The sequence below is a fragment of the Rhinolophus hipposideros genome (assembly GCF_964194185.1).
Source record: "Rhinolophus hipposideros genome assembly, chromosome: 21".
NCBI classification, from domain to species: Eukaryota; Metazoa; Chordata; class Mammalia; order Chiroptera; family Rhinolophidae; genus Rhinolophus; species Rhinolophus hipposideros.
This window is the reverse complement of record NC_138067.1, coordinates 25065658-25091988: the sequence shown is the minus strand read 5'-3', so window position 1 is coordinate 25091988 and position 26331 is coordinate 25065658. Positions and strand designations below refer to the sequence as shown.

The 26331-nt window shown below is 39.6% G+C and overlaps 1 protein-coding gene across 1 annotated transcript in view; it reads right to left on the bottom strand.

Moving 5' to 3' along the window:
• The window catches only part of WWOX (WW domain containing oxidoreductase), a 915478-nt gene that overhangs the window by 624610 nt on the left and 264537 nt on the right, over nucleotides 1–26331 (bottom strand). The window contains exons 7-8 of the mRNA XM_081030823.1: nucleotides 19761–19946; nucleotides 14211–14475 (exon numbers count right to left, since the gene is read on the bottom strand). Coding sequence (XP_080886949.1) covers nucleotides 14211–14475; nucleotides 19761–19946 — 451 coding nt within the window. The remainder of the gene's footprint in view (nucleotides 1–14210; nucleotides 14476–19760; nucleotides 19947–26331) is intronic.

Genomic DNA, 26331 nt, shown 5'->3' with positions numbered 1-26331 from the left:
TTTATTGATGTGGCCTTGAGCTGGTTATTTATTGCCATCAGAAATCCTCCATGCTAACAGGGAACACCACTCGCAAAGAAACAATGTGAGAAACAGAGAAGCTACATAGCACCGGTCGTGGCATATAGCAACCACTCTGTAAACGTTCGTGTTTTTTTTTTGTATCACCATCATTGTTATTGCTGTTACCAGCAATTTGAATAGGAGATCATAAGACCCCAAATCCTCAGGCAGGTCCTTGGTGGCCTGCTTTTGCCTTCACCTCCCGCATGGCTCACCACAAATCCATGTTCATTACTTGAGCCTTTGCCATAACATTGCTCCTGTCTTCATTTAAAATTCTGTCCCTCATGTTTTTTGCTTTGTTTTTGCATTCATTTTGATTTCTTTTTTGAAATATTGCATTAAAATCTTGTTTATGTTGATTACAAGTTTTTCAGCCTCCCCTTAATTTTGTCCCAAATCTTAGTCCTGACTCTACTATTGATGCAACATCTACCTAAAACTCTCTCTTTTTGGTGTCTGCATCTTCACCTCCCACCTACCCCTCAAGGTTCAGTCAAGATATTACTTCCGTTCTGCGACTTAATCTGACTACTCTTGTATCTACCTCCAAAACAGAACAGCCTATGTGTCCAGTGCTACCCGTCTCACGTCAGTCAAAAATTCTTTACATCTCTGTCCCTTTTAACATAAGTGCCCAAAGGCCAACTTAACTTGCTCACTTAAGTCAGCACATGAGGAACTCAGTGAACATTTATCAGATGATAGTGGATCAAATAGTTCTAGAGCAGCGATTTTTAAAGGACAGACTGCGAGATAGTGAATGGTGAAACCAACAGTGGGTGGTGAAACTGGGTCACTATCAGCACTTTAAAAAAAACGAAAATACAACCAAGAAGAAAACAGCAGAGGACCTGGCCCATAGTTAGAATATTCATACACATACTCACACACATGCATGTTATACAGGTGCACATACATGTATGCATGAGTAATATATATTGGGTTGTGACATAAAATACTTTGGTAATCCAAAAAAAAAAGTTTGGAAGACACTTTTGGAGCAACAGTAGGACAGCTTGATTTGTCATTTACTATTTGTCCTGCCACAACATAGAAAAAGCAAAGATTACAAAGCCATCCAAGTCTGTGGAAGTGTGAGAAAGAACCAGATTAACAATGTGTTCAAAAACCTATCTTAGATGACTGAGAAAAACCAACATTAATGGAGTGGACTTACTGAGGAATTTCTTACGGTATCAGCTAAAAAATGAACACGGGTCTTTTATCAAATTAATAACATATTTCTGGTTGAAATAACCATCACAAAAATTTGGTGACAAGAATTTCACATGGTGAAATTTAGATATGCCCAATCTCAAAATATGGTGGAAATGATTGACACAAAGGAGAACTCAAGAGAAAAAGCTATAAAATTTGGTGTGCACAGAAAACAGATGATGAACTCTTCACTATAAAACATATGTGGGGGGAAAAATCAGCCCTGGTGAAAAGGTGTTCAGTAAAATAATTTTTTTTTAAAGCAACAGCCTGTCGACTATCTTTTTACTGTTTAAAAATTTGATCAAAGTAAGTTTTATTTACTTATTTTTATTTAAACAATTTATTTAAACTAAAAAAATATATAAATAAATAAACTGTTCACCCATTTCTCCCACCCACCACCCAGCTCTGGCAACCACCAATCTGTTCTCTGTATCTATGAGATTTTTTTTTCCCTTCAGATTCCACATTTAAGAGAGATCATACAGTAATTGTCTTTTTCTGTCTGACTTATTTCACTTAGCATAATGCTCTTACTGTCCATCCACGTGGTCACACGTGGTACAATAATATGTACCATTTAAATTAGATTTTTCTTTTTTGCTACTGAGTTGTATGAGTTCTTTATGTATTTTGTATATTAGACTCGTATTAGATATATGATTTGCAAATATTTTCTCCCAGTCAGTATGTTACCTTTTCATTTAGTTGATGGGTTTTCTTTGCTGTGGAGAAGCTTTTTAGTATGATGATGTGGTCCTACTTATTTATTTTTGCTTTTGTTGCTTTTTCTGTTGGAGTCAGATTCAAAAATCATCACTAGGCCTATGTCAAGAAGCTTATGACCTGAGTTTTCCTTTAGGAGTTTATGGGTTCAGGCCTTACAGTCAAGTCTTTAACCCATTTTAGTATTTGTATATGGTATAACAGTGGTCGAGTTTCATTCTTTTCCATGTGGCTGTCCAGTTTACCCAGCATCATTTATTGAAGAGACTGTCCTTTCCCCATTACATATCTTGCTTCCTTTATTGTAAATTAATTGACCATATATGTTGATCAAGGTATTTAATTGACTTAATGTAATTCACCCTGTATTAGGCTTCCACATAAAAAAAATTGATCAGTGTTGATTTAGTTCTGATTAAAATGTTTTATTCATAAACACAGAGGTTTTTTTTTAAAAAAGCCTCAAGATCGAAATAAGAGACTGAAATAACTGGTTTTTATCTCTCCCTTCCCCCAAACAGATTTCATAAATGTACATACCTATCCACATGATGAAACAAACAAACAACAACAAAAAAAAAACCATTTATGGAATATTTACTGTCTATAAGTAACCATGTACCTTGCCATTGCTAGCTCCTGCTGTCTTGATAAACCATTTTAAATGAAGTGAACCTTAAATAATTTTTCAAAAGGATACATTTAAGATATAAATAGCTCACTAGAAAACAATAGTGGGATTAGGGGAAGGAGAATAGTTGTGAAACAGAAAAAAAAAAAAAAAAAGGCCAAGAAAGGAATACATATATTCAACAGATCCTTGAAGAATTGTGATTACATATCTACGTATACATAAACACATACATAGCTGAATAAAAGATTTACCACCTGGACAGCTGGTATACTGCTTTCCAGCAAGTAATAACTAATAGGATATAAGTCATACTTAAGAAAAGTTGAAAAAAAAGGTGAAAACTTTCCAAAAATCTGAAAACAAAATGACTTTAATAAACTATCCACTTTCCTTCAGAGGGTGTCATATAATCTCTTTGGTTGAACATGGATGATATAGAAAAATGTCCAAGTAAGATGAACTTGCTTTTGATGTGGTGTGATTAAGAGATTGGGTGGGATATGCCTGTACTTCAACCTAAATTACATTATTAATTCATATTTGACTGCCTCCAAAAGAGGATTCTAAGGTCACTTAAGGAAAGACAAAGCTTAGAACAAGGTGAACAAAATGCATCAGACTCACTAAAAACCAGTGAGGTTGATATACTAACCATTAGTGTTAATATGGTTTAAAATAGCCTAAAATTGGACTACAGCTCCAACAGTACATTATGTTGCAATTCCATTATCAAGCAGACAGTATTATGGTAGTTTCTCACCAGGTTTGCTTGGAGTTCAGAGTTAAAGGGTGTTTCTCACAGGCAGTGGCAGAAATTCATGTTTTGGGGTCATGTAATAGACAAAATCCTTCACAACAGCTTACTATATGTTCTTAGAACTCAGTAAGTTTTCAGGAAAGTTTACATTGACTGGCAAGATGCCAAGAAAAGTAGCATTTTTTGAGTGTCTACTACTGCCTTAGAGTTGAGCTGAGCCTTACTCCCCCAATAACCCAAAGAGGTGGGAACTATTTTCTCCATTTCATAGAGGAAAGGAAAACTCGAGGCCCAGAGAGGAAGTGTGACTTGCCCACAACAAGGGAGGTTACTAGAAGGAAGGGCTGGGATTCAGAGCCCATGCTTTTCTGCTACATCAGAATGCATTCTTCTTCAACCGAACACATCGACATGCTGTTTTCAGGGCCTACGCACCTTAGTGGTAGTGTTGGTAGTGGATGGTGGGAAATGAATGAGTTCACACACAAAGGTATTTAGAACAGGGCTTGCTTGGCACAGGTTGAGTCCTAATACATGTGAGCTGTTGTTTTTGATGTTATTATTGGTTGTCTTTGTCTACTAGACCTACAAAACATACACATACTGAGGGAAAATTGCCAGTGAATCTCCCATACATCAAATAAATACATATCTGCGTCAAATATATGTCTAATCTCATTACAGAGGTGCGTGGGCGCATGTCAATGACCAGGGGGACCTTGGTAAAGATAAACTTAATGTTTAACTTTTTAAAAATATGAACCTACCAGAGCCTCGAGCCTGGCAATGAGATGAAGTGTCACTGGAAGATGGGAAACACAAGTTTAAGTTTATGGGGAAAGCAAACTACAGCACAGAAAAGATCCTTCCAGGTGAAGGAGAAAGGAATTCAGTATGTACCCACCTTTCCAGCCACAAGAAACATGTCAGCTCATTCCTATGGCTGGAACAGAGAAAATAAAAAGGGAAGAAATCTATATTATTTTCCGGAATGGGTAAGCTCCAGAATCTAATTCTTCTGAATTTTTTTTCCCTTTTAAACATCTGAATGCTTCCTTTATAGGAAATGTGCTAAGGGTTAATGTTGAGATTTCATCCATGCTAATTTCATTACTTGATCGTTTATGGTTAGAGAGAATCAACAAAGAGAGAAATGACACATAGCTCACACAAAAGCCGACAAGGGATGTTATGTTCTAAGATGGAAAAACAGGACTTTGTGCATTCACCTGCCTAGGAATATTAAAACATCCAAAAAAAATTAAGTTTCCAGATTTTATAGTTTTTTTTTTTTTCTTTTAAAGAGTGAGAATCTAAGAAAACATTATGCAGGTCTCAGTAGTAGATACACAGTGTTTTTTTTGGATCTAGCGAACATACTTTTTATAACTTTTCTGTGAAAGGAGGGACTTTCTAGCTCAGGTTACTTGGACAGTCTTACTGTTTATTCTTCCCTTTTTTGAGCAGTCAGAAGAGATTTCTCTCAGTACTTCAAATAAATAAGATATCCAGCTGAACAAACACCATACATTCCCGTGGATTGCTTTGGCTTCTTAAAGAATATTTCACTTTCTTTTTTCAAAATGTAAATGATTAAAGAGAACCCATCATATGAAACTCAAGGATGAAATGTTTCAAGTGGTGCAGATTCTATACAAGGTGGTATGTGGAGAAGCAAAAAGCCCCAGTTCAGTAAAAGAGCTTGATATTTCACAGCGGAAATTAGAATATTATTAAATAAGATACTTTACTTACGACATTTAACAGGAGTGGCTTTATAACATGAAAACCAAACTTCAGCATTCCAAATCAATCTCTACAATATTTTTTAAAACACCAAAATAAAAGCTTTTGTTTCTTAGATTCCTACTTAAAAAAAAACTAAACAACAACAACAACAAAAACAAAATAAAAACAAAATTCCTAAAGACTATACATAGGCTGAAATAAGAATAATAATCTACACGAGCTTTGCAATGATCGGTGAGCCTTCTCTACCTTTGTGGCTTGAAAAAGGTCTCTGGCCAATTTTTGAAACTCAAATCAAAACTCGGCAACACATGTTTCTTTAGAAAGAAAATTTGGGCCATCGATTAACACAGCCCCCTTCAACTAAAGCAGCATGAAAACAAATACTTGACTTTAGGAAACATAACTCACACAGTTCTTTATTCTTTTCATAAGCTTTCTTATTAAAGGACTAAATCTTATCTCCCATCATGAGGGAAAAAGGCATAAATATATTTTAAAAAAATGGGTGTATCCGGTACCTCTCTTAGCCCAGAAAGAGGGAGGACAAGAATATAGAAAATATGCAAATAGGAGAACAGCAAGGCAAAGATAAACATGTCAATAATGAAAGCTATGGCTTGTGGCCAGGAAATATCAAGGCCGAAGAATAAATCTGCCACCATACAGAATACCAAAAAACACACAGGAAAAAAAAAAGAAAGGAAGGAAGGAAAGAAGGGAGGAAGGAAGGAAGGAAGGAAAGAAAGAAGAAACCAAAACTGAACTTGTAAAAAGTGACAGGCAACCTCGGAGAGGATCCCCAGTACTCCCTGGCTGCTGGTATTCATGCCACTGTGAAATCCTCTCCCCATGAATGTGGGTCTGACCCACATGCTTCTAACAGAAAGAATGGGTACATGTAAGGAGATGTCACTTCCGTGGTGAAGTGACACGGGACTGTGATTTCTGTCCTGCTGGTAGAGTCTGTTTCCTTCTTGGGTCACACACTTTCATAAAGTCAGCTGCCATGCTGGAGAGGTCTATGTGACATGGAGCCGAGGGAGGGGTCTCCAGCGATACAAAAGCCAGACAGGAACGAAAGCCCTCATGCGACTGTGAGCTTGGAAGTGGACCTTTCTTGAGTTGAGCCTTGAGATGGCCACAAGCCTGGCTGACACCTCGATCCGGGTTCCAGACCCACAGAAACTGTGAATTAAGTAGATGGGGTGTGATATTTATAAAAGGACATAGGCTGAAACAGGTGCTTGTGAGGGAAAAAGAAAAAAAAAAAAGGCAACCCTACCTATTCGGTCAGCTTGCATTGCGATTCAAAGCTCTATCACTTTGTTTCCCTTCACTACACTATGGAGAGTCTAGAACGGTCTGCATTTCACAGACGGACTCACATTAGGCTCATCCCTCATTGAATTGAAGTGCGATTCGCTTCACTGAAAGTTTGGAGCCTGGATCCAAAAGACACACAGAAGCATGCTCGAGCTGAAATGGTACGTTTGGAAGCTGCTAGGTTAGGTATTCCCAAGTGTAACCCTGGCATGTTAAACAATGACAACATCAGCAACAGCGACACTGGAATTAGCAGATTTTTCCTGAAGTCGAATGTATTCAATTCAATTGAAAGGGCTGCTTTTTGTCCTACAAGCATGTCCTGCACAGTTTTTGGCATTAAAATACCCATTCTTTTATAAAATGGTGGTGATGGATGGTGGTGGGTGTGTTTTTCATCTGGAGTTTTCAGAATAAAAAGTGTGAACTTGCATTCATCTCCCTTTATAATTTCCTTTCAACTTGTACTCTTCTATAAAATCCAAAGCCACGGGACAACTGATCTTGGTTAACGGATTCATTTTACAGACGAGAAAACTGAGGCCCAGGGACAGTAAGTGACTTGCTCAGAGACACACAATTGTTTGTTTACAGCAAACTCAACATTTATAATACATGAAACAAGACATAAGCCCACGCGCATGGAGCCTGGCAGTTCTTAGGTAACAAGAGAACATGCCCTCAACTGATTTTCAAGGTATTCCTTCATCTTAGTGTAGTAAGAAACGGGGAGGGTGTGGGTTGTAGTTTCTGAATAATTCAGAACACCAGATTCGAGTTCTCTGTACCACTGCTAGAAAAACATTCCCTTCCACCTCACAAGGAAAAATCAACGTGTCCGGTGAGTTATACAAGAATCAATGTTCATAGAAGAAACATTTCAGAAACATCATCATGGGGCAACACAAACTCCTGGCATCTGTTTAATCGTGCTGGCCTCCAGTGTCTAAACTGTGCTGCGGCCAAAAATCACTGGAAAGAAGTATGAAATTGGAGAAAAGGAAACTGAAAGGGGGAGGATCAAAGAAGGCACCACTAACTTAAAAGTAAGAAAAGAGCTAGAAAGAGAGTTAAAACGAGGCAATGCATTACCGAAGGGCCAACGGGGACACAGAAGGAAAGGAAAGGAGGAAGATAAAACTAGGGGAATTTCAAATCTTGGCTAAATGTTCATTAAATAATTTTTCACACATATTAAGGCCAGATAGTCACTTCTTTTCCCCTCTCGGGTGCTCATTCCGGAACAAAGGCCTAGCCAGGCTTAAAACACTAAAAAGCACGGCAGAGAAAAATACAGCAATGAGAGGCTATGGCCTCACAAAGCAAGGCATGTTTCCCTTCTCTTTGTTGTTAACGAAAACGGGCTAAGCTTTCCTCAAAGCTAAGGTGTACTGCGCGCAGCTATAAACAAGCAGCCAGGACTGTGGAAGCCCACCAAGTCCTCCTTCCCATTCTGTATGTTGCCTCAGTGCTTACTCTGACTCGTATTACATTTTCATGCTTAACTTAGTTCACAGGGAGAATCAGACCTTCTGTGACAGACACAGAACTGTCATTACGAGAATGGGAAGCCTTTTCTTGTCTGCAAAAATAATGATGATAATAACAGTAAGAAATGTGTGGTGAGCATCAAGCAGGTTCTGATTACTGTATGTTCATGATCTTCAATTCTCAGCACAAATCCATCATAACGCCAGTTAATGTCTATCAAGCATCTACACATTCTCGATGCTATCCATCCAGGATCTCCTTCAAGTCTCAACACAAGCAAGTATAATATCCCAGTTTTACACGAGAATCTTTTTTAAAAATTTTTATTTAAGGGTGTTTTTCCAGGACCCATCAGCTCCAAGTCAAGTAGTTGTTTCAATCTAGTTGTGGGGGGGGGCGCAGCTCACAGTGGCCCATGTGGGGATGGAACCGGCAACCCTGGTGTTATGAGCAGCGCACTCTAACCAACTGAGCTAACCCGCCGCCCCTTGCACAAGCATCTCAATCAGGTTATGAAGGGTGACTAACAATTAGCCTGGGTTGGATCTGACAGCTGCCCACCTCTAAAGCTTATCCTATCTTTCCTATGCCTTGCTGTTCTCAAATATCTTCCCTCCCTACACACACATCTGGGTAGACCTCATGTGTCACTTGCCCAGGAGTCTGGGGGAGGGGGGGACCTTGGTTCTGGTTCCAGCTCTCCTATGTACTACATATGGGACTCTGATGGGTCCGCTAGCCTCATCCGTTTCTTTATCTACAGATTCTAAACTTCAGTCCCCTGCACCTCAGGAAGACTAATGATAAGGAATATACTAATGACTGCCATTCATTAAGCACCTAACTATCTTTCATTTATTCATTTACAAATATTTACCAAGAGTTTACTTTAAGGACTAGGGATATAGCAGTACAACGGCAAAAACAGCACTTTCAAGAGAATAGGAGAGACACTGAATACAAAACTACAGAAATCATTTCTCTACATGACATTTGCGTTAAATGCTATGAAGGAGAAATTCCGGTGATCCTTCATTCATTCAGCATGGTTTACGTGTCAGATAGTATTATAGTATAAGAATTAATTCTTATAAGAGCCTATACGGGGACGTCTTGACCAAATCTTTATCTAATGCTTCCTTAAGGGGTAATGTTTGGATTGAGATTTGAAGGATGAGTAGAAAGTGAGTAAGAGTGGAGGAAAGGAGTATTCTAGACTAAAGAACAGTATGCTTTAACACCATGAAGAAGAAAAGAGAATGGGGCTGAAAGTGGCTTGAGGGAAAGCTGGTTGAGAGGAAGGGGACCAGATAAGACCAGGTGCCTTTCCATCAATCCTCATTTGCCTTCACGATGACCCTATAACATAGACAGCATTCCCATATGACCTATGAGGAAACTATATGAGTATGCACACCTATTCAATAGTGCCTGTTCGAAAGCCATTATTCCACTCTTTTTCCTTGCCATCAGATCTCGTCTCACACCCTAGAGACACAAAAAGACAGAAATGTACTTTTCCAGCCTCTCCTGCCTAAAGGATATCGACAAATGACTCAATCCTGGCCAACGGGAGCTGAGATGAAGTCTTCTAGGGAGGATAATTTGGGACAGAATGTTTTCCTTCTTGATAAAGAAGGGAGGTATGCAAGGAGAGGCCGCACCCCCCCATCTTGTCTTCAGACTTTATCGCGTAAGATGCAATGATGGTTGGCGCTACTGCAGCCATCTTATTATAGGCATGAGGGAAAAACCAAGACAATCACAAAGGAGCTGCCCATGTAATAATCAAAACACACACCTAGCCACCTCAGGACTTCTGGATATATGAGAAAAACAAATCTCCTGCTACTGCAACAACTTTTAACCGGGTGATAATAACTCCCAGCCCCAAATGTCTACACTGATATAGAAAATGAGCCCCAGAGAGGCTGAATAATTTCAAAATTATAAAACTGATAAAAGAGGAGGGGAACATAAGTTTTTATTACAGGACTAATGATTCTAAATTCTTTGTTCTTTTTCGCTTTACCATCTCGCTTGGACTCTGAATTGAGCAAACACTATAAACTGTAAAACTCCAGACAGAACTGAGAGATGACTAATAAAACCAATGCTAATGATAATACTGGAGAAGAAGAAGAATTCTGAGGCTGCGGGGATGGGGCCTCAAGGAGCCAGGTCCTTCTGTGGGGGTCTGCAGTAAAGCTCAAGTGTGGCCCAACCACAAAAGGGTCCTAGGAGTCTGGTTTTCTAACATATCTGGACTGGCAAGAACAAGGCAGCCAGAGAATTCAACCCTCGCCAGGGAGTCTCAAAATATTTAGATTAGTAAAGAATATGCTGAAATTTCCACTTTGAAAATCCTATTTCCTCCTCCCAACACAGAAAGAAGTCCCCTGCTTTCTATTCCAATGTGTCAAGAGACTCAAACGGGTTTTTTTTTTTTTGTCCTTGATAGTATCTACAGTGTAGTCAGCTGCAGGTATTTAAAAGGGAGGTACGGGGAATATTTTTCTAAAACACTAATTTAAAGAACAAATCAACATCTATTATCTCCTTCATTATATTTTAAATTGTCCAACTATAAATCACCCTGCAGCAGGTTCTTCAAGGGCGGAATTACCCAGCTTGGCTTTCCCGAAGGTTAGAAGAATGACATCTTGTGCTTTTCCTAGTTATAATTTATAACTGTGCAACAGAACCGGCAATGCAGGCCCATCCATTAGCAGGGGAGCGGCACATCTGTTAAAACTCAGTACAATGACTGGCTTTACACGGCCCCAGGAAACGTAACCCAATCGTTTCAGAAGTTCTACAAACTCAAGCTGTTTTTTTTTTTTTAATGTAAAATGATTTGAAAATGCAGTTCCCTAAAACATCTGCTAAGCTCTTGCTACCCTCACACATGATATTCTTTCTACTGTTACCTGCCAACACAAATATTTGGTTGCACAAAACACCCTCAGAGGCACGTGAGGGTGCTCAGCGTCAAATTTGCATGCAGGTCAGCAAAGGGCTGGACTTGACCTAGGCATTCCAGCTAAGAGGTTGTTTACCAGAGCTGAAAGCTCAGGTGGGGGAAAAAAACGGATGGGCAGAGGGGTAATTTCACAAAGGTACTTCCAGACATGTTGAGAAAGCAAGCATACTTGCATGAGGAGATGTGTGTGGCAGAGGTACTGAGGTGCTTTGGACAAAGAAAGTGGACTTGGGGATCCCTGGTGAGGGGACTGCAGGGGAAACACTATTTTCTTGAACAAGTAGGGTAAGTCCTCTGCTCTTTTTACATGCAAAATAAGGATAATAGTTCTAACATTGTAGAACGATTGTGAGACACACGAAGACATACATGCTAAGATATATAAAGCCGCGTGGTGTCTGGTCTATACTGTCAAGTTGCATCTTACTTGAAAGTATGGCACGAATCCAAAATCATCACACACGGAGACATCGGCAAAGAGACAAAATTAGCCTTGAAAATACAATATGCCTGGCTTTGTGAATTAAGCCCCATAAAGCAATGTGTATGCATGAGTATATCATATATACTAACACACATATATGCATACATATGCAAAATATAATTTTAGAGTATTTTAACTGCATAAAAAAGAGACAGGAAATTTCATAGAAAGAGGAAAATAAACATGTAACACATACATGCTGGAGGTAACTTGATTATTTGTAAGCTCCCAGCAAACTTTAGCTCCCTTTAAGATGTTTCAAAAGCAGCTAGCTGAAGAATCCTGCGTCGTTTTTGAAACATTAAAAAAAAATCCTATTCCCATTTTTATCTACTTATTTTTATTTTATCATAAACTGGAGGGAGAGAGGACAAAACTTCTCTAGACCTCAAGAGGAAGAGGTGGCTGAGGCATGGCTTTACCAGTGGGGGTCGCTGTGCTGAGAATTAATCCCTATGAGTTTCTCATTAGTGATTATTATACTGCAGGCGGCCAAAATGGAAAAATTAATTAATTTCAAAGTGATAATGCATTTACAGCAACAATTAGAAATGTATAACTGTAAAAGGGCAACATTTAAAAGACAGATTACATTTAATAAAGTTGCACAAGAACATCCAATTGTAAAATTACTGATCTGCAACAATATTCCTTAAAGAGGCACTTAAAATAGCCTGACTCCATGAAGGGTGACCTAATTACTGTAACTAAAATCACCACAGTCACAGCAAGTCACAGCAAATAAAAAAGGGACGTTGATATTAGAATACTGCTGTTTAATACTTAAGGGAGCTGGCTATACTAGAGAAGCAAAGGCAGGACTTTCAAGCGCGAGGCTGGGTTGTGCTTCTTGTTTCCCTGACCTTGTGCAATGGAATGTGTACTCCAGCAACACTCATGTCAAAAGGAAAACATTGTCTCTCAAGTGAAATGCAGAAACACTAGCCATTTGGTGACGGGCACATCGAATCTACGCTAAGCTTCTTCCTGAGCATTTAGGAATCCAACATTTACAGGGGGTAGGAACGGGAATGCAACTATGTGGCTTGTGTCCAAAAATGTGTTTGCATTACAATGGCAGAAGTGGAAGAGCAACCTTCATCCATGAAACACAAGTCTTATCATGATGGAAGCAATGCCAAGCAACACACAGAAGGATAAAACAAGTGGGTGACTTTTCCAATAAGCCCAGTCTGTCCTACCGGTGAGATACAGTGATCCCAGGTCTATACTCATGCTGATTCCTCTTGGGAATACGGAGCCCTAAATATTTAGGAAAGAGAAGCGACTGGCAGTGAATTTGACAAGTGAATCCATAGTTCCCATCCCATCTCTTTATAACCCTAGTCATCTGGAACTCGGAGAGCTAAAAAGTCACCTCCAAATACAAAAAGATAGTATTAGAGAGAATTTTCCTAAGAATCTAAACTTAGCTACATATTTCATAGTCTTCATAATCTAAAAGGTGTATGTAAAAAACCCACACATTTGTGGCATTTAAAAGATGCTGTTTTCCAATCACTTGGGGATAGGAACATGTAAAGTACACCCTACAGTGGTTTCTGCAGGGATCAGATGTACAGGTTGGAGAACCAAGTTGTTTCTATCTGGCCACCCTTCTTACCTTGCCAATAACCCTCTCCCTGGGGTTCTGGAGCCAGGAACAGAGGTCCTCCAACTACTACCACCAGACTCCCAATTTACAGAGTTTGTTAGTTCCATGACCCTTGTGTCCAACAGTGGCAATTGCACTTTGGAAAATAATCTTCAGGACCAACGTAATACAACAAGAGAAACAACCATCATGGCAAGAAGTACTGCACACCTACTACACAACCGACACTGTACTACATTCATTATTTAACCTTACTTTCCAATATGGCTGCCATTAGGCACATCCAGCTATTTAAATCTAATTTAATTACAATTAAAATAAATGAAAAATTTAGTTCCTCAGTTGTATTAGCCACTTTTCAAGGGCTCAATAGCCATGTGTGTCCAGTGGCTACCATACTAAACAGCTAGATTAAAATCTGTGGTTTAGAAAAATACCACACCAAATATATTGTATAAAATACACACTCTTCATTCAAGTTACTTTTTACGAAAAGGCTTTCATGGAAGAAGTTTTTAGATATGGTTGTTATACGGCCATCAAAAACGTAAAAACATTGTATTTACCTTTGTGAGTCTTTCCAAATATAACCACAGTAGTGTGATTCCTCCAAAAGGATTTGTCTTTGGGGAAATAAAGAGTAAAACACACATCTAGCCAACAAAGTTTACCCCAGGAGAGGTTTACACCCATTAAAAGAAGAATTTAGAACATCAGGTACAGATTCTCAGTGGAAACAAAGAAATTACATCAGCTGATAATTCAATAGTCACAAATCCATGTTTTTCACCTATGAACACAAAACACAATTTCCAACTACTGCACTTTCTGAACAATCATTTTTTAAAAATCATATCCAAAGAAAATCAATCATCGCTATCAAGACTTTTAGCCATGCTTAACACAATATTGAAAAACCACATCTTCTATCCGGCCCTCCGAGACACCTTTAGAGAAACAGATGCAATCTAGAGTCAATGGAAATGTGTTCAAGAGCCCTTCCCAATGGCTTTAATAGGCCCGATGATGTGATGATCAAAACCAGACTCATCATTACACGAGGCGAGAGGCTGAAGAAAACACGCGTCTGGGTTTCTTAGGACCCTCCCCATAAAAGCACACTGCAGGTGTCTGCGGCGACAGAAGCCGTTCACTTACCATAGACTTCGTGAAAGGCCTGGCCAAGGTAAACAGCAGCGTGTACACCCACCAGTTGCGATGAATGGAGGAGTACATCATGTTCCCCGGATGCACTGCGTTTGATGTGACCCCACGAGGGGAGAGGCGGCGATGGAGCTCATTGGAGAAGAGAATGTTGCAGAGTTTGGACCGGTTGTAGGCCAGCATGGCCCAGTAGTCATTTTTAGATGGAGACAAGCGGCTAAAGTCTAGGTTTCCCGAGGAATCGTTAATATCTGTAAATCTAAAATTAAAAGATAAATAAAAATAAATTTAAAAAAAAAACAGAAAATATGACATGAAGCAGCCAGTCTCTGACTTCTGATACAGCGTTTTTTTTTTATTTTATACGAATCTGCAAAACTATGCAGAGACTACTGAAAACTCAGTTGTGCAAACATCGAAACAAAGTTTCCCTTACAAATAGACAACAGAGATTTAACAATACAAGCCAACTGGACCCAAAGATAGGCTTAATAAAGGCCCAAACTCATAAATGGAGAGGTCTTCCCATGCTGAACACTGAGCCCCCACATCCCGCCTCTAACATACATTTTTTTTTTTCAAAACCTTCAACAGGAAGTTCAAGCATAATTAAATTAAATGGAAAAGCGTCTTAAATAAAGGGCTGCTGCTTTTGGAAACAGAAAGACATCACATTCCTAACCTTTGACGGGGCTTTCCTGGGTCATTTTAGCCAACGCTTGAGACCTGTATATTTTCATTTGAGCATCCAAGTAAATATATAGATGAGTCTTGCTGCCTCCAAGACTTTTTCCAGATTAAAAATTAATGATTATAAAGGGGTTATAACCTTGGTGAGGTGCCATCAATAGTCTTACATGTTTAAAAGGCAAATATAAACAAAGCCAAAATGAGTTCTGGCAGAGTCTAATGTTTTTAAGTATACCCATGGCATGCATACACACAAATCAAAGTCAGTAGTTGATGTTTTATAATTGGGTCTGACGGAGTCGTTAAACACCAGCTGTTTGTTTCTTTCCTTTTCTTTCTTTTCTTTCTTTTTTTTTCTTTTTCTCTCTTTCCTTTTAAAATAAAACAAAGTAGTAATAGCCTTTAAAAAATGGATCATAACAAGAGGAATTTTCTAGATGATGGTCTCATCTTTGTTAAGGACCCTTGTTAACAGTTTGCTTCATGAAATTAACTCTGGGCATTTGCACTGAGTCATAAGGAAGCAAAAGAGGAATCTAGACAACCGCTCTGGGGAAGAAAAGAAAAAAAGCAAAAGGTAAAATGAAAATTATGGAATAATCTGGTTGTTCCTTAATGTAAGCAGTTCAGTTGAACTATGACCAAGAAAAGCATCACGGGGGCAGACGAAATGCATGTTTTAATGGAAATTAAATGTCCCTTTTCCAGGACTCAGTGAGTGACATCCAATTTCCAGTGTTAAATGACATTGCTGCTGTCCAGTCAGCAGCAGACCTGATGGCCAGAAACACCATCAGGGATATGGCAATGGGACCTTGAAATTAATTGTCGGCTGCCCGTTTCCAAGTCCCCACACCACAGGAAGAGCCCAGACTTCTAAGCTTAATTGTCTAAGGCAGTGGAACTTAGTAGGAAATTTGGAAATTTATAGGAGCCTTTCCCTGGTTGTCACAAGGCTTGCCGGTGGGGGCTGGGGAGGCTATATGTCCTGCAAGGCAGCAGTCTGCCTCTGTGAACATCCCACTGCAGGTGATTGATGCAAGGACACACGCATCTGATTACTTACCTTTCCTGTAGCCCCGCCCAAGCATTTACATGCTGATGTACATATGAGACTTTGCTACCCATTTATTTTTTCTTTATATTATAGTAAGCTAGCATATTGAATTAAGATATATTTATGCAGGGAAGTCATATTATTTCTGAACTACATAGTAATCAGGTGTTACAGACAAGTGGTTACAGAAAGGAACTGTTGAGTTGAGAACCCAATGATCCAAGACAAGGGCCACGTGTTAGCAATGCTATCTATTCTGAGTATGAAAGAGCATCAGGGATTTAGACAATATCTAAAAAATAGGCGATAAATATCCTTCACTCTTGCACTCCACTTTTCTTTTCCTCACCTGTTGCTGGAAACCCTGCTTGGCATATTTGTTTATCCCATTTCAGGTGCCACTTCTTCCTGGAAGCTCTCGCTACCTAACTCTTCCACTGCTGGTTCTCACATTGATGGCAAAGGAAGACATTGAAAAAAGCCATGCAAAGCAGATTGAAATGCATGTTTCCAGGGAAATTAAGTGTCCAGTCTCCACAACCCAGCCCATGATAGGCCGAGTATTCAATAACCCGGCCACCCGTCCAAAACCAGCAACAGAGCAAATATACCAGCTTTGCATTTTGTCTGCACATTGTACTTCTGTCTTTACCAGACCAGAAGGCAAGGCATTTGTTCATCTGGTTCCAATGCCAGACTGAATTCTTAGAAGGTGGATAGTGAGCCCGGTGCACGTTGCCTAGTTCAATGCCTAACACGTAGTGCACACTAAGTACAAATTGAGAGAACTGAGGTTTGATCATAGGTTTGGAATTCTAAACTAAGGGTTAAGTCTCCCTTATTACAAAAAAACTTTGTTTCAAGCCTTGCTCGAAAGGCAAATTTTACCAATAGGTTCAGATCGTCTACATTCTTCATTAGAGAATGATGAATGTGGCACTCTCTAATGTTTAGAATAAGTTCTCTCCGTTGGTTTTTAAGGATAATGCACAAGAATCTCATGACTGGGGAATACTGGGTTGATTAAACTCCTAAGAAGAGAGGAGAGAAGTCATTCTTTTGTAGCCGCCAATCTAGAAACAAGGCAAACACACACACACCACGATGAGAAATTAGATGGAACCAGGCTGAATGAAGATTCTGAGGTCGGAGCACAGCTGCTAAATCTCAGGCCCCACCTTAAGTGGATCCCTGGTTTCCTGCCCTGCTGATCTCCTGGGCAGCAAACCCATTTTTCAGATCTGATTAGCTTGTATTGACAGTCCTGCAGGAAACAGGAAGGGGTAGGCAAGCTTTCCTCCTGATTCCTCCGAGCCAGGGCAGGCTTCCTGAAAAGGAACCCTATTCACCTCTCAGCTCAAGAGGCAGTAAAACAACTCTTCAAAGGCTGCCTGCTCTATTTTTAAATTGAATAACTGACAAAGCCAAACAATCATGTCTTAATAGAACGATCGTCCTACCAGTACACTAACATGTTCACATTTGCTCTCTGGACATTAACATTTGCTGCTTGCGGGGACTTCCAGCTTGTATATTTCTATATATACTGCTCCTTTATTATCTTTTTAAACTGAGGATTTTTAAAGTACCAACCTAAACTAATTAGCTGAATTCTATGTAGACAAAAGCTAGTATGTTCAAAGAATAGGACTGAATTTGCATCAGAAGCTGTGTGTGGGGGGGGAGGGGGGGCAATCTGGCACTGAACACAACTGTGGCCATTTAGAGTGGTTCAGCCAGCGCTCTACTCTTTTCATTCTATTTTAATTGTTATTTTTGTGAAAATTGTTATGTGAAAATTTTTCACAGCAAAGACGTCAAGTTCTCATTTTAATATGATGTGTTTTAGGTGTGCAGAAACTCAATTCACTTGCTCAGGCTCCAGATAAGTAACTAAAACACAGTGAAGACACGGGGAGGCTAATAAATATTTTGCCTTGGGGCAGTCTGGTATAATATTTTCTGCAAACATTGGACTTTATTTTTCCCCTAACAGGGGGTCTTGACTCCAACGAAGAGATTCTGCCAAGGTTTATGGAGGTAATTAGATATCAACATTTCCATTTTATAGCACAGGTTAGGACTCTGGGTCCTAGAGCGGTAAGTGAGTGTGTTCTCAGTACTGCACACCCAGTGTTCACACTGGCTCTCGGGGGCTGTGGGAGGCAGCAAAAGCACAATCAACAAACCAGCATGGGAGAATTCACACTTTGTAGAAATACCCTTTAATATGTGCAAAGGATAATCCGAAAGCAGAACACCAGTACCCACCACCAGACAGGGGTGAGCCTCGCAACACATTTCAGGAAGATCATGCCTATAAACCACAATGGATCTAATTCAGGAGACCAAGTCCCTTCCTTCCAATTCATCTTTTAAATGAAATTAAGATTCACATCTCCAAGGCAGGCATGAATTATACTGCAGTTAAGGAGAGAACAAAGACGTCACATGAAATACCATTTTGAAATACCGATTTACAAAGGGAAGAGAGCGGCTGACAAGTCAACACAATCTCCCATTAAATACCAGCTCATTTAAACATATCCCGTGGTGCCCTCCACATCTGGCAAAGGATTGGGGCTGGCAGATTTATTTCCGGAGCCCCTGCCTCCTCAGTAGCCTCCCTTACTCCTTAACAGGGCCACTCCACTTTCTTTCACAAACCTGGTATGATTTGCAAAGATAAGGATGTCCAGATTTTGTTACCACCTAATTACTAGATGTTTCATGTCTTTTAACACAGGGGAGGATTATTACTGGCATTTTCCTTTCATTTCAGCCATCATAAATTTAAAATGGGAAAACTCAACCTATCTGCAGTATGTCACTTATACCATAAGCCCCTGTGTTTGGAAGTGATAAAGGGTTCAGGCTAACCCTTGGCTGGTCTCTCTCTTCCAAGTCCCAGGGGTTACATTTTATGGAAGCATGATTAAAAAAATAAGCTTCATTCTGGGTCACTAAAACATTTCAGGACTTAAGGCAGAGAAGAAGGGGGGGAAATAGGCACTTGCACATTATTTTTCCTAGCCACTTTGCCTAAGAGTGAAAGCTCCCAACCACACCAAGAAAATCTCCCTAACATGCATTAAACCTGGCCTCACCCAGAAAGTCCTTTGTCTTTCCTGAGTACTTCTCTTTAAACAAATAGTTGTTTATCCAACTCTAGAAGCAAATATGCTGAAAATACGATGAAATTTTCAAATGTCTTTTTAGTCAATTGAATATTCTCCTAATGGTAATAGAAAAAGAAGTGCCATCTGATGTTTTAATTGAAATTTTAACCAAAAGAGGCATGGCCAGATTTCTAATATGTTCTAACTACAGTACTTCCCTTTCTACAATTACACAGCTAATGTCTGCATTGAATTCCCTAATTTCTCATTATAAAACAATTGGATTTCATCTCGCAGTCTTTAATTGCATTGTTTCTCCTGCTAGAATAACTGCACATTCTTCTTGGTGAAATGTTGAAGTTGTTGAATGACAAATCAATAAAGGTCAGGCATTCAGATTTAATCAATTATTATTCCATCTCAAAGCAAAATCAATGAGGGGCTTGAAGTAGAGTTGTAAAAACAATCTGCACTGCTATAGACAAAAACCCCAAGTAACCCCCCGCAATCACACACACATACAAAAAAGACCTCGAAAAATTAAGTAAGCCAGGTTGAATATACCCACACTTTTCAGAGTAAGACTAATGAGAATTATTTTGAGAAAGACAACCTTGGAGGGATATTAGCTGATGCAATGCAAGGGACAAGTGAACCAAACATCGAATTCGAACCCACCTATGGGACTCCGACGACACGACGACGACTCGGGCAGGGGCTGAGCGGCACAGGACATCCTGAAGGAGCTGGACAAGGTAGAAGTGCCCCAGATGATTCACCTGGAAGGTGGTCTCCAGGCCATCTTTGGTGAGAGTCCAGGGGAGAGCAAAAGCCGCTGCATTGCACACGAGCACATGCAAAGACCTGAAAAACAAAACACTCTAAAATCAAGGATGACTCATGCTCCCTCAGCAATTCTAGACTATCTTCAAGATTCCAGTCCCTTGGAAAAGAGATACCTTAGAATGCCGAACCTTAAACCATTCTGCAGGAAGGGCGTGGGCTTTGAATTGGAAGCTGGGGACAAGGACGTTGCTGGCCAGGATCATCCCGGGCAAACCGGGATGTGGTGGTCGCCCTGGCAGGAACCTAGGTTCTACCACCTAATTGAATCTATGCTTCTTAATTCATCCAATTCTCAGCTTCTTCACTTATGATATCAAAATAGCCCTTCAAGTAAATATAAGAAACCAAGGAGAACACACGATGTGAAAAGGTGGATACAGGAACCAGCCCTAAATCGGTGCTAAGTAAACACACCAAAGCGGAAATGCTCTATTCCTTCTAGAGGTTAGATTAAATCTACATGTTAGAAATGAGCTTCAGGAATAGGTAAGTGGAGGCCTGTTACACTATTTTCTTTGGTATATATTTGTTTCATAAGAAAATTAAAAAAAAAAAAAAAGCAAGCCTTCCCTGCACATCAAAATCCTAAATCCTCATAAAGAAATTGTACTTGTGGGAAATCATCCTAAGGTACTAATGAGAAGTGTATAAAGATATGTATTCAAGGCTATCTAGTGTTTGTAATTTCAACATAAAAGCAACAAATTAGAGTTAAGCTAATTATACAATGGGGACATCATTAAATGAATTTGAATATATGTATATGATAGAATATTATGCAGCCATTAAAACGATAAGAAATAAACCTATTGACCTTGTAAAACATTCATGGTAAAAAAAAAATAATATATACTACTGTATGATCACACACACAATAATGAAGGATACACAAAAATGTTAACATTAGTTCTTTCTTGGGGTGGGTGGAACCCGATGTGCCTTAAATGGTTTTCTTTCTGAGTTCACTTGTATTTTCTTCATTTTTCCCCATAATTCATATATGGTGTCTTTATATTAAGGAAAAATGCAATCAAATGAATGCTTTATAAAAAAACAGCACTTTGGGAATGTAGCTAACAAATACAACAAGGGAAAAAGAGACCAGGGTAGAGTTTTATAGGAACACTGGATTAAAAGTTCAAAGATCTGCATTTTGTCCATTTCAGAAATATCACCAAGGTCTTTGAGTTTCTGACTTCTGCCTATAAAATAGGGGGCTGGAAATTGATGGTACTCTTTCCTCTTACAGCTCAGCTTCCATGCCAATGCCTTATATATCCTATGTGACCGAAATGGAATAGTTCCTATACTTTTATTTATTTTTTAATCCAATGTTCTTTTCATAGACACTTTTCATAGAGCTATTACTTTTTGCAACAATTTCATTTTGTCCCATCCTCATGGAAGACTGTAGCCTGTAGTGGAAGAGTCATGAGTTTTTAAAAAATAAACACTGGCATTCAATAAAAGAAGCATCAAGAACAGGCTGTCTAAAAACTGAAATAATCTGTTATGTAGAGAAAGTAAAAAGAAATGATGGCAAATACGTGCACTGTTAAAAAGGACCCATATTTTCACTATATAAAGAGTGTTTACAAAGCAATAAGAAAAGCTTTCTCTGAGTCTAACAAAAATATTGACAAAGATGTCTTAAAACTTTATAAAACTATATTACAAAATAACCAGTACAGACTGAACATGTTGGACTCTACTAGTACCATGTTTCCCCCAAAATAAGACCTATCCCGAAAATAAGCCCTAGTTAAGATCGTCAGTCAGACAGATGCATTTAATACATTATGACGATGTTCCAGAAAATGACATGACTATATTTGAATAAATGTAGATTGTTGTACATGAAAAAAAAAGACATCCCCTGAAAATACGCCCTAATACCTCTTTTGGAGCAAAAATTAATATAAGACTTAGGGAGTCTTATTTTCAGGGAAACACAGTATAAGACCTGGTCTGATTTTCAGGGAAACACAGTAGCAACATTTTAAATAAGGTATTTTCTACCTATTAAATTGGCGGATTTGCTTTTATTATTATTATATTTTTATTCTCTCATATAAAGCTGGTGAGTATATTCCTGCACCCTGGATCTTAAGTGGAAAATATGTACTATAGATTTAGAAAAACCCACATTATTTCATCCAGTAATCCTATTTCCCTGCAGTGAGGTGCAGAGTGGGGCAGTGCTCAGGGAGCATTCTCAAGGGAGAAATACAGCCCCCTCTCATGCCCTTGATGTGTCACTGCTTCATAGGGGGTTAAATGGTGGAGCCTAAAAGATAGGTCCACTGGGAACCTGTGAAGGTGACTTTATTTAGAAAAGGGGTCTTTGCAAATATAATTAAATTTAGGGATTGAGATGATATTATCCTGAATTAAGGTGGAACTAACCAATGACAAGTGTCCTTACAAAAGAAGAGAGGGGCAGAAGACACAGAGAAGGAGCTTCGAAGGCCACGGTAGAGACTGGAGTGTCCCATCCACAAGCCCAGGCACGCCGGCCTACACCAGAAGCTAGCAGAAAGGCACTGAATGGATTCTCCCTCAGAGCCTCCAGAAGGAACCAACCCTGCTCACACCTTGATTGGGGACTTCTGGCCTCCAGAACGGTGATAGACGAAATTCTCTCGTATCAAGTCACCCAATTTGTGGTAATTTGTTACAGCAGCTCTAGGAAACTAACGCAAGTTTCCCAGATTCTTTCGTAAAGAAATACTCAAAATTGATATAAAAGTTTATGCATAAGAATGAGTAATAATTATCTATATCAGTGAGCTAGAATTATTCAATTGCATATGAACCAGAAGCAACTTAAACTCCAACAACAGAAGAATGATGAGCAAAGCCCCAGTATCTTGAGAGAGGGGCCTGCCAGGTTAAATCATTATTACTTCCTGTGTCGCTATACCCTTCCCTGTATCCACAAGACAAAATCAAATTCTTCAAAGCTGATTTGTTTTCAGTGTTTGCCTGTCTGTAAGACAGGCCTGGGCATTTGGAATTTTGACCCCATATCCTCTGACAACGACCCCTCCTGCAGTTACCTTATCCTTGCCTGCACATTTTCTCAAGGAAATGCAAACTGTATCAAGCAAGGAAACTTGCTTCCCAAAGACTTCAGCCTGGAGGCAAGAACCCACAGAGGACCTGGGAAACCCTTTCCTGTTGCACCAAATTGTAATACCCTTCATTAACGATAATTGCATAACACCAGAGGGAAAACACGTACCCTGTACCTAAAACTTGTCACCTCCATTAATTAAAAACAGGCTTATGGAATATGAAACTATAAAGTGCTAGACTTTTTATTTTTAATTATAAAGACACTTAATTGGCTTGTACAAAAGGAAAAGAAGTCTGTTCCCCTGGCTTTAATGAGGATTTTATTATTCAAATGGCACATTTTGCTCAGTTTTGACTAAAAGCCATTGCAACGGAAAAGGCTCTGAGATGATGAATATTTACAAAATATCAAAAGGAAAGTTCAAACTATAAAGAGGGAGGGAAACAAAAATAGTATCATTCTGATTCCAAAATTGATGCTGTTCCTGGGCACTTTCAGGGACTGAGTTTTTCTTGTCTTTGGTGGATTCTGGTGAGGGGTGAGTGAGGAAAGGAAAGGTGGTCTTGTGTGTGTAAAAATGGAGATTCCAATAGTGTGTGTGTGTGTGTGTGTGTGTGTGTGTGTGTGTGTGTGTATTTTCCGTGGTCCTACTCTACCCATAGAGAATGCACCCCCTACCTCTCTGCTGAGTGGACCCAGGGCATTCTCTGAACCTACTGAGAATGATGTTTGCAATGTACCAATTCCATCCTCTAGAGACAACACATTCCTTTGTGCCAGAGAACAACTGCTCTATGGTAAGAAGGGCGGGGTTCCAATGATTTACCAGTAGGGAGTGCTGCTTGTCATCAATAGAAGTGACAACTGCCAAGCTTTGTAGTCAGAGAAGCCGTACATGACAGAGAAAAGTGCACTGAATGGTGATAATAAATAGAAGAGGGTGCTATTCCAAAGGCTGTCACTTACTGGCATTGAGACAGCTTATCTCTAAATTTTTTTCTTCCTACTTCCCCTCCTTGTTTTTAAATTCGGTATAATTGACATTTAACATTATATTCCTTTCAACCCCTCAAGAGTCCCATCCATTCACTATCCCCTCTCTTTCTCTTCAGTCTCTCCCTTTCCACGGGTGTATTCTTGCTGTCTATCAGACTACTCAGATTCTTCTGACCATCAGTTAGGAGAAAATCAGAACAGCAGGAAAGAAAGTGGAGAAAAGGAAGAGGGAGAAAGGAAGACAGACAGGAGAAAGAGGGCGGGAAAGAGAAAAAGAAAGATGTGTATTTGACATTGGGGCTCTTTCAAGTTGCAATAGCCTCTCTCTTCCCATTTATAATCTTTCACTTTGAAATATTCACCCCCATTCACAATCTCTTTCCTTACCCAAACTCACATCTTATCACGAAGCCAAATGAATTCTGTCCTATCACCATTCAGAATTTCTCGGAACTTCTTGGAGAGCACTGGCTTTCCCCACCACTAAATCCAACAACCTCCCTTCTGTTGAGCCTAGATTTCTCTGTCGCAATGGATCCTGCTACTCCATGATTCCTGGATCTCTTTCCTATCTCAGCTTCTATGATACAGTCTACACTTAGACCTCCTCCTAATGCCCTCACTGCCTCACCTTCTGTCTCCTCCAGTCCTTCCTCTTCTACCCAGAGTTCCATTTTCAGCCTCCTTTGATTCAGTCTCCAAACTCTTCCCTATAGCAATTTCATCCAGCCAGAGACTCTAAACTATACCTCTATCAAGGTGAAGCTCACACCCACAGCTACAGCCCCTATATTTCTCCTGAGTTCTGGGATCTCCCTTCTACCCACCCCAAATCTAAACTCTCCATCTTCTCTCCTTAAGCATTACGTCCTTTACGCCTAATTAAATTTAGGCGTAATTAATGATGCCTTTATTTCTGCAATGGGTGATACTCTCTAATCAATCACCTGACACACACACACACACACACACACACACACACACACACACACACAATTTAGGAAACATCAGCTATCCCATCTTCTCCCATAGTCCCCATGACTGACCAACCCCAACATCTCTAGACCTTCCACGGACGCCCAATATTTTGTTCAGCCCCTTACCTTTCCAGTGGAGTGGGTGTTACGATGTTCTGTCTCGTTCTGATTTACAGGGCCAGTGTACCCATTTCCAACTGCTGTGAGACTTCTCCAGAAAATTGTCCCGGACTGTTGGGTGTCATCGTATCTGGAAAGTCATGGCCCACACCCAGGTGTTCTTCGAGAAAAAAGGACCAACTCTATGGTGTAAATCTGTCTCCAGAGCTCCCTGTGGGATCTGGCTGAAACCTGTTTCTAATTGACTACCACCTATGCCCTCTTTCTTCCTTGGAGAACACTGCCCCCACAAATCATGTGAGCTAGCATCCCCATTCCAGGCCTGATGTATTGCTAGCCACTGTGACTCCACATTTCTGGTCCTGGTGTTGTTAGCTTTGCTCACTCAGCCCACACCTGGCCTGACCTCCTCCGCTTTCTCCCTTGCTTGGCCCACCATGAATACTGGGGCCAAGTTACAAACATTCTATGAGTACAACGGCAATATTGACAAAGACTTTTTTTTTTTCAATTTATAAACTAGATTACAGATAACCAGTATAAGATGTAACGATGTTAAACTCCACTTCTGGCAAAAATTTAAATAAGATCATTTTCACCTATCCAATTAGCAGATTTGTGTATCATATTATTATAGCTTTTATTATGTTGTATAATAAAAGCTGGTCAGAGAACATATCCCTACACCTTCCATATGTGTCGTAACCCAACGCGTGAGGTAATTTATTACAAGAGCAAGAGAAACTAATAGAATGAGGTGATAAGTGTTTGCTGTTTTAAGTCACTAAGTTTGGGGGATAATGTAACAGCAACAGATAACCAATAAATGCACCATGCTATGTGAAATAAGCCAAATTCAAAAAGCTACCTACAGAATACTTCCGTTTATACAACATTCTGGAAAAGGAGAAACTCTGGGGACAGAAAAAAACCAATGGTTGCCATGGGCTGGGTGAAAGAGGCAGGAGTTACTACAAAAGGGTGCAGGTGAAATTTGGGGTGATGGAACTCTATGTGTGGTGACGCCATGACTATGTGTTTGTCACAACTCACAGAACTGTGCAATGAAAGGGGTGAGTTTTACTATGTTTGCAATGAAACTTAATTTTAAAATTTTAGAGAAAAACAATAGTGCTTTGTGTGTCTCTAACGGTCCTGATCGCATCCCCAGGATGAGTCATTTGTGTATCTGTGTACCAACCACACCCAGTGGGACTACAGTAACTGGACC